Here is a 9,369-nt window from a genome sequence, read left to right as displayed (position 1 = left end):
AAAAGGTCAGGTCATCATCTCAAAAATATCTTATTTAAGCGACAGTACATCCTCAGCAGATGATGGCCAGGTGCGCAATGCTGTTTTGATAAATTGAATACATTTGCATATACAATAAGTCGTTCATTAAAAATGAATGTTATTTTGGATTAAAAACGCATTAATTATTGATGCACTGTTGTGCTCATAAAGCTAAAAGTTGTGAGTTTTGTCATTTGGTGTCGAGAATCAGTTTTATCGGAGTCTAGTGTAATAGCTACGTAAGGCTATATCATGAACAGAAGAACGCATGTTTTGAGGTAAGACATCATTTGGAACTTACACCAATGTGTTTCAGTAAAGTAAACATAATTACGTGGGTTTCTGCTGACAGGCCTGGCATCTGGACACTTTGCATAATGTTTGTTATTATTCTATGCAGTTTATTTAGCTTTGTTCATTTACTTCATAGTTGTGTCCAGGTCATTTATAAAAATAGAAAAAAACCAACTGTCATGAGTGCTTACAATCCCATAGGACATAATTATGGTCTGGCTGTAGGGGTTCCCATAGAAACCCTCTGTGGCATCCCTGTTCAGGCAGAGGAAATATATTCCACTGATCTCATCTGGATGAGAAGAAAACAATCCCTTAAGTGCACTCTATTGTGCACTGCATGTCTGACGGCTAGGCAGCACGGTGGTTCTGTGTCCAGATGTATGGTACACTGACCTTGTCAAAGTGGGGTCGGTGTTGTGTTAATTTAGTGCTGTAACCCAGTTAAGGGTTACTTGATTAGATAGAAATGCTGCTGAATCATTCCCCCCGAGGGTCTTTCAGTGTTCCTGTTAACATCACTCTCCAGGGCGCGCGGCGACGACACATGCGGTACGTATGGAGATCAGATCCACGTTTCATTACAGATAATTGTCCAGTTGAATCAAGTATGAGATTATTATTGTTATATTAATATTATATTATATTTGGAAGTTATTCACACAACAAGTCCTTGAGTTGGAAATGTTGTTAGAGAACATAATATAAACCTCGAAAACAATTTTTGTCTCCACCACTTATTGTATTGAAAATTATTAAGTAGAAAGTCACTAAAATCTAATAGTTCACTCGAAATTAACTTCTATCAATATTTACTCACCCTCATGTTGTTCCTGTAACGTATTTGCTCAGTTTTGGTTTAGTTATGCCCTTGTTAAAAAGAAGTGTGCTTAATTGAATGTGCACTTTAAGTGTACTTCAAATCTTAAAGTTTTTTTTTTATTTTTTTTTTAACTGTACTTGCAGATAATATTGATGAAATAAAAACGCCACTTTACTTAAAGAGCAAATTAAACGTTTACTTTAAAGTACATTTTAAATCATTGTTTTAATTATCTTTTGTTGTGCTTTAAAGAAGTACACACATTTTTATGTGTTGACTAAAGCACAGGACTTGATTATAATTTTACTGTAGTGTGTTATTTGATATAATATTTAAAGTTAATGTGTTTTAAATGCTAAATAGCTGATTTATCATTACAAATGTGTAATTACAAATATATAACAATTGCAAATAAATTAGAGTTTCGATAGAAATTAAATTATTAAAGTATATTTAAGTTTACCATAAATGCTTTTCAGTACATTCAACATTACAGTTGAACCATATAGAATTATGAAATTATATATAAAAATGTCCTTCTGAAGTGGGTCAAAAGCACTCTTAAGTTCAACTAATTGCATTTAATATAAATTTAAATTATAATACATGTTAATTTAATTGTAAATAATATGCAATTAAGTGTCGTAAAACATTAAATTCAGTGTAAGTAACGTAAGTAGGCCTATATTCAGTTACATATATTCTTTTAAAGTACATGATTTCCATAATGATGGTCTTTTTAGAAGTGTGCTTATGGTGTACTACTTTTTCACAAGGGTGACTTTCTTCAAAGATATTTGTGTTTTTTTACCCCATACAATGAAACTCAGTGGGGTTCTTAATTGTTTGGAAACTAAATGAAATGAGTAAATGGTGGCTTTTCCATTAGTTGAAGTTGCAGTCTGATATGAATATATTTTTCGATTTAAAATAAAGATCTCGTAAAATAAAGCCTGTGGTAAACAAAAGTTGATGATACTTTGACGTTTTGTTTGTAAATTACACACCCATAGCAAAACTGCAAATTTTGAAGGGAGTTAGGTTCATTTTTGAAAACATAAGAAAATCCAAATCCACATGCTGTTATTTTCTTTGTTATTTTACGTAGATTTATAGAAATTCATGAAATTCTGAAGATTCCTCAGAAATCCTCCTTTTGTATTCCATAGAAAAAATAACACCATATAGGTTTGTTATGAAATAAATTTGGGCAAATCATTTCTGGGTGAATTTTACCTTTAACTGTTTCTCAGGGATGCCTTCCACCAGCAAGGCCATCTTCAGGGAACTGGAGGGAACTGGAGGAAAGAAAGGGAGCTGAGATGCAATGAGAAAGCCAGAGCTCAAATCCCAGATTCCAGTGTGGGAGAAGACAAAGCCATCCTCTTGGGCTTCACCATGATGGCCTTCTCAATCCTCACGTACTTTCTGGTGGGAATCGTGATGGTGAAACCATGTCTCCATAGGTTAGTAGCAGGTCTTCAGGTAGACTGCTTGTATGCCGTTCTTGTTGATGAACTTTGCGATTAAAACAGCTTTTGCTAATAATCACTACAATGATTTGTCAAAAAATAATGAGCTGCCTAGAAAGTCCTCCAGTTTCTTTCTTTTCTTATTATGCTTTTTCACTTTTTCAACTTTAGTTAGTGTAATGTTGCTGTTTGAGCATAACAAAGATCTGCAAGGTTACAGAGTTCAAAGTCCACGTGGTTAGAATTGTTGCATTATTCCAAATAAATAGATTGAGATTCACAAACAAATGTAAAGAGATTCACAAAAATGTATCAAATTCACAAATAAATAGATTAAGATCCACAAATAAATGTAAAGAGTTTCACAAAAATGTATACAACTCACAAATAAATAAAATGAGATTTGCAAATAAAAAAAAAAATATTTACAAATGTGGTTTATGTCACAAACATAACACTGCCTGGCAAATATTTGTAAACCGCTTTCTGTGTATTTGTAAATCGCTGCACACATTTGTGAATCTCTTCTTGTGCATTTGTAAATCCCCTCACGCATCTGTGGATTTTGAATTACTTCTAGCATCAATGTGCTGAAAAATCCACAAATAAGTAGACTCCACCCACCACCGTTTACTCAAGCCAATCAGATAACATCCACATTGAGCTGACCAATCGTAGCACTTTCTCGCTACAACTAATCATGGTAGGGCATTTTTTTACAATGTAAAATGTAAAAACAAAGGGGCACATATCACACATCATTCAACTTAAGACAGTAAAAATTAGGAAATGACAAAAAATTAATTTAAATGTAAAAATGTTCTTACTGGTCCAGAATAAATTAATACATACATAAAAGCAATAATAAACTAAATAAACACCTGTGCAAAGTATAGCTATGACTTATTCCTCAGTGTAATGGCTGCAGGGACAAAACCCTGGAGGGTAGAAGCTGAAACTCTGTGTGCAATGGATGGGAACTGTCATTTAAGATCAAACCAGTTTTGCGCTGTAACTGTTTTGTGTACAAGGTCTCCACATTGAGCTGTGGCTGCTAGACCACTTTACTATTTGGTTGAGTGAGTTTTTATTTTTCAAAGAGAGGTTCCCAAACCATGCTTCTAGTGCAAATGATAAAACTGATTCAATAAAAGCTTGGTAAAAGAGGGTCATGATGGATTTGTCAATGTGAAAGCGACTCAATTTCCTCAAACAGAAAAGGCGCTGATGCCCTTTTTTAGACACAACTTCACAGTTTGTTTCAAATGTGAGTTTTGAGTCTGTTATCATCTCCAGATATTTATCCGATTGCACACATTGACCTTTGATTGATGTAATTTCTTGTGTTTGGATTTTTTTTTTCTAAAATCAGTGAGCATGTCCTTTGTTTTGGCTACATTTAGTTGAAGGTGAGATGCCTCACACCATTCAACAAAGTCATTGATGACTGGACCATGACCTGTTTCACTATCTTGGAGCAGGCTAACAATTACTGAGTCATCTACGTATTTAATTATGGTCCTGTTTCCCACCTGCTCTGGCACATATATGTGTACAGGATGTAAAGAAGAGGTGAGAGTACGCATCCTTGTGGGGATCCGGTTGATGAACAGACTTTGTCAGAGAGACTGCCATTCACTCTCGCTCTTTGCAGGCGATACGTCCGTGATAATTAATGCGATATGGCTCAGCTTGTCAGTGAACTACGGCTCTGTGTAGTAAATGCCGCTCCATCTGAAAGCAGGTGATGGCGATTTACTACTAATCAAGGAACCGGTTTTACTGACGAGATGCGCATAACAATGTCATGCGATATATCGGCCAGCCCTAGACAGGAGACATACTGGTAAAAGTTTGTCAGTGTTTTCTTGAGACATATGGTTAAAATCACCCAGTATGAAGTTTGGCGCCTCGGGTAAGAGTGATTGCATTTTCTGCACGGCTTCAAAGATGGTGTTAGAAGCCGACGCAGCGTTCGCCCTTGGGTGAATGTAGACTGTTGTTATAAAAAGTTGTGAAAGTTCAGGGGGTAGGTAGAAAGATCGTAGCGATACTGATAAAAGTTCGACATTTGGTGTACAGATACGTTCTCTTACAGTCACAGAAGTGCAGTATCGTTTGTTGAAATATAAACATACCCCGCCATCTTGAGATTTCCCCGTTACCTCTCCCTCTCGGTCAAGTCGGTAAGGTGCCCCGAATCCATCAATTGACAAGTCGGTGTTCCTGATCATTCTCTGTCAACCAGGTCTCTGTGAAAGCCAGGACACAACAATCCCTGAAGTCCTTCAGAAAGCTGACGTTTCCCTGGAGCTCATCCATTTTGTTCCTCAGGGACTGGACGTTCCCGAGGATCATGGAGGGTAAGAGAATACGAGAAAGCCGCTGCTTTCGGAAATGTTGCCTGACGCTTCCCCGCTTACCTCGCTTCCTCTTCGTTGCCACTGTTTTCCCCCCTGGGTCTTAAAAGGATCAAATCAGGCAGTTGTGGCGTGATGTCTATCACACACGTTATCCCACAGTTCAGTTGCAGCAGTGTGGTTCTGGTGTACTGTAGCCTTCCATGGCTAACAGCTCCGTTGACAAAGTCGGAGATAATTAATCCATAAAAGAGTGTCCAGAGGGCAGAAAAGGTTATAATGTCCATTGTGTATAAGCGCATACATAAACGTCACTATAAAAACGGCTATAAAAAGTGGACCCGTAAGAACTTTACCAGAATAAATAAGAAAGAAAAACACAAACACGAAGCCTCTAAACTTCCACGCCAAACTTTCACTCACTCTCACTCTCACTGCCGGTCACAGTCCCCCCAGAGGCTTTGCAAGAGACCCAGCAACAGGGGAGGCCTACTCCAAGACCTAAACGTAGTTGGGTAGGGAATAAACGGAACTGAGGGTTTATTTTTTATTTAATTTTTTTATCACGATTCCCTAAAGGCTATGATAAGAGCAGCTCAAGAAAGGGGAGCATGCCCCTCCAAGAGGGAGCCTTATCCTTATTCCTACGCAGGGAAGGAGGGAAATTAAAGCAAGGCGTAAGCAGTGTGCCAAATCATTTTAAGTACCCAGACTCTACACCCCAAGGAAGCCACAGGGGAGCTAGGCCTTGCTTAAAAACCCCAATATATCTGAGTGAGAGCAGCTCATACCCTACCTTGAGTAAAGGTCCTCTTCCTAAGATCCCCTACTATTAGTGCCTCGTATATCTGGCACTAGGCCTTGTAGAGTACCCTCCCAAAGGGGAGCGATATTCCCACATTAAACTCCAACCATTGGAGAGGGATGTAAACAAAACAGAGGGAGCCTTTCTTAAGAGCAGATCAAGAAAGGGATCCTCCAAAGTGCTAAAACCTTAGAAATTAGCCCTTCAGGTTACAACCTCCCCTATTGCTGCCCTTTCAAGGGGGAGCCTAATCCTTACTCCTACTCAGGAAAGGACGGAGAATTAGAGCAGGGCATGGTAAAGTGTGCCCGCCACTCTTATCACTCAAACCCCGGGGAACCTCAAGGGAGCTTAGGTTCTACTTCAAGACCCCAGTTTAACTGGGGGAAAACGGCTGAAGCCTGCCTTAAATAAAGGCACTCGACCTATATCAAGTGACAGATAACAAGGAGTGCTGCCAATAAGCAAACGTCCTCTACTCATTAGTATTGTCGCCATGGTTGAGCACCCATCCAAAGGGGAGCGATATCCTTTCTTTACGACCCAACAATATTTGAGGAGGGAGGTAACAAAATATGGTTCCATTCAGCCCTGCTCTACCTAAGGTGTACCTAAGCAGCCTATCACAAAGAGCAAACCAGGCTCCTTAGAGCTGCCACTCTTCCGAGGGGAAGCCTGTATCTCTATTTTTGCCATAAAAAGGGAGGGAAAAGAAAGCAGAGCATAATGCAATGTGCCCAGTAATTCTGTTGCCTATGGCTTTAACCCCAAAATGAGTCGCAGGGGAGCTCAGGCCCTACTTAAAAACCTCAATGTCATTGGGGGATCGCAGCTCATACCCCATTTAGCATTAAAATCACTCTACTCAAATCCTGCTATAGTTAGCGAATAGCAGAGCACTTATCCAAAGGAGAGCGATACCCCTACTTCAAGACCCAATGATAGTTGGGGAGGGCAATAAACAAAACCTATGGACCAAAGTTCATCACAAGCTGAGGTAAATACTAATATATAGAAGGTGCACAATGCCAAACACACAATACAAAATACCACCATGGTAACACACAACACTAAAATAATGCAAACATTAATTTCACAACACACGATGTAACATAAAACCCTAATGCACATAACTGATAACAAAACACTAAGCATAAACATATTTATTAAATAATAAAATAAAAACATCAAATGTCACAGGAATTCTGGGAATGCCAGTTTACGGCTTTTCACTGTAAATTATAAGATTTTTTTTTTTTTTTTTTACTTCCAAAAACAGTACATTTAACAGTGTTTTACTGTAACATTACATGAAATGTAAAGTTAGATCAGTTACAGCTTTTCCCTGTATATAGTAATGGAACTTCCTGTTAACCAATTAACAGGTTTTTACAACAATTTTTATATAGTGCATACCTTATTACATATTTACATTGTAAGCGTTCACTTAATAATTTACGTTTATCTTTCCAACAGCGACTGGAAAAATTCTGCCAACTGCTCATTAGACCAGATTGATTTGCTGGATGAAGTGATGGACTGCCGTGGTAATGTCAGCTTTAAATGCCTGCGTGTTTTTGTAGTCATTTCGTCCCCTGAAAAAAAACTTCGACTTTACTATGATGAAGAGGCTGTGAAATCCAGGCCAAAGGTACAGTTATTTAACTGAGTGGAGGATTTAATCATCCTGTCATTCCAAATTCTATATTATTTTCATTCCTCTGGTTTTATGGACTATGATTTTAGTGCCAAGCTCCAAAGAGAAAGCACCATTAAGGTACAAGCAAATAAGTTTTTTAAAAACTATTTTTGCTGAAAATCCTTCTCCTCTGCTGTACCTCTCAAATCTCATTTGCAATTACTGTATGCATATTAAAATGATGACACAAGAACCAGTTAGCATTCGGTATCTTCACAAATTTGTGCAACTGAAAAAGAGATTTGACAATAACTTATATTTCAGTCTGTTCAGGTCAGTTCAGTTTTCTCACACAAAGCTAAAATTATAAAATTACATTTTTTGGCTAAACTGAACTATTCTTATACAATTACGGTGGCATTGGCATTTAAAAAAAATCAATCCTACATTAAATATATCTTCTTATTTTATTCAAGGTCACAATAAATACTTAATGATAATACTTAATAATAATAACAACAATAACAATAATATTTTAACAATTTTTTTATGAAATATAGAAGTTAAAAAATTGTTAAAATATTATTGTTATTGTTGTTATTATTATTAAGTATGATTAAAACATCTTATTGTTGATATTGAGCATCTTAATTGTAAATGCCAACAAGCTTAATATAACATAACCTTTCAAATTCAAAATGTATTTATTTATTTTTTATTCATTGTGTCTTGTGAAGTAATACATAAATGTATTTCATAAAATTCTGTTTTTATTTTGTGGTAACACTACTGACATTAAAATGTATGATGATTTTTATGTAAACAATTTATTTTAATTAAGACATTTTAATAGTGTAATTTTTCACTTACTTCAATGAGTCAGAATACTGTATTTTACAACAAATATTGTTATATTCTATTATTTTAAAATTATTCTTTTATAACTTTTTTGAACAGGGAATTATGGAGAAAAGCAATGGAACGGTAAGACTTTCAAAATTAAAATGATTATTAATATCAGTTATTTTAAAATAATGTATACTGTTCCAAATTATGTATAAAAATATGTTTTATATATGTTATATAATATCTGAAATATCCATTTCAGTTTGCCATAATCTTTTCCCTCAGTGCTTCTACACTCCGAAATGCCAACGAAACAAGACAGAACAAGAGGCTGAGGCCAGTAACATCAAACAAGCGTTACATACACAAGGGGGAAACATGACATGCTATCTCAGTGCTATATACCCAGATGACGCCATCTTGAGGAGTAAATACTCCATTCAAATGGCATTCTATTACCTGCTGTGGCCCAGCCTCATGTTGTTTGGTGGAATCCTCCTGGTGGGACTGGTGAAACTCAACCAGCATCTTGCTTTCCTCTGCACTGAGATCAGTAGAGAGGAGTTACTCGGCAAGCAGGGTAAACTGAAAGAGGGAAGGATCTACCGGCTCTTAAGATGCAGGCCTGGGGGCAACGTGGAGAAGCATGACCAAGTTAGCTAGAAAATAGTATAATGTGCCTCTACTGTTATGGTCAAATTAGTAGTTATAATAACTTAATTCATCATTCAGCCTTATGAAATAATATTAGTGCCTTATGCCCCAAATATGGCCAAAGATTTTATACATTGTGATTGTTCATTAAAGTCAAATAAATATGGCATCTGAAAGTTGCAGTTGGTGGTCAGTTTCTGTGTAAAGTATGTTTTTATATAATGGAAAATATATATTTAGTTTCCAATTTATAAACTGGAAAATAGTATTTTCCTTGTACTTGTCACAGTATGTGACTGTAGTAATGAACGCACGACAAATGGAGTACAATCAAATAGTATTTAATCAAGATACCACGAGGAAAATGCATGAGAATAGTATAACAAACACATGAAACGCAAGCGAGACTCAACACTGAACAGAAAGAAGGAAATAAACTGAACAGACAAACGGGA

General features: G+C 36.6%; 1 protein-coding gene across 1 annotated transcript; it reads left to right on the top strand.

The window, feature by feature from the left end:
* Positions 1 to 217: 217 nt before the first annotated feature.
* Positions 218 to 9,095, top strand: kcnmb3 (potassium calcium-activated channel subfamily M regulatory beta subunit 3). Its single transcript, XM_084410164.1, has 5 exons — positions 218 to 299; positions 2,392 to 2,604; positions 7,252 to 7,426; positions 8,372 to 8,398; positions 8,546 to 9,095. The coding sequence occupies exons 1-5, from the start codon at positions 274 to 276 to the stop codon at positions 8,921 to 8,923; spliced, it is 819 nt and encodes a 272-aa protein (XP_084266290.1). The 5' UTR covers positions 218 to 273; the 3' UTR covers positions 8,924 to 9,095.
* The last annotated feature ends 274 nt before the right edge of the window (positions 9,096 to 9,369 follow it).

This window comes from Rutilus rutilus, assembly GCF_951802725.1.
Source record: "Rutilus rutilus genome assembly, chromosome: 6".
Classification (NCBI taxonomy): Eukaryota; Metazoa; Chordata; class Actinopteri; order Cypriniformes; family Leuciscidae; genus Rutilus; species Rutilus rutilus.
This window is presented reverse-complemented; position numbering and strand designations above follow the sequence as displayed.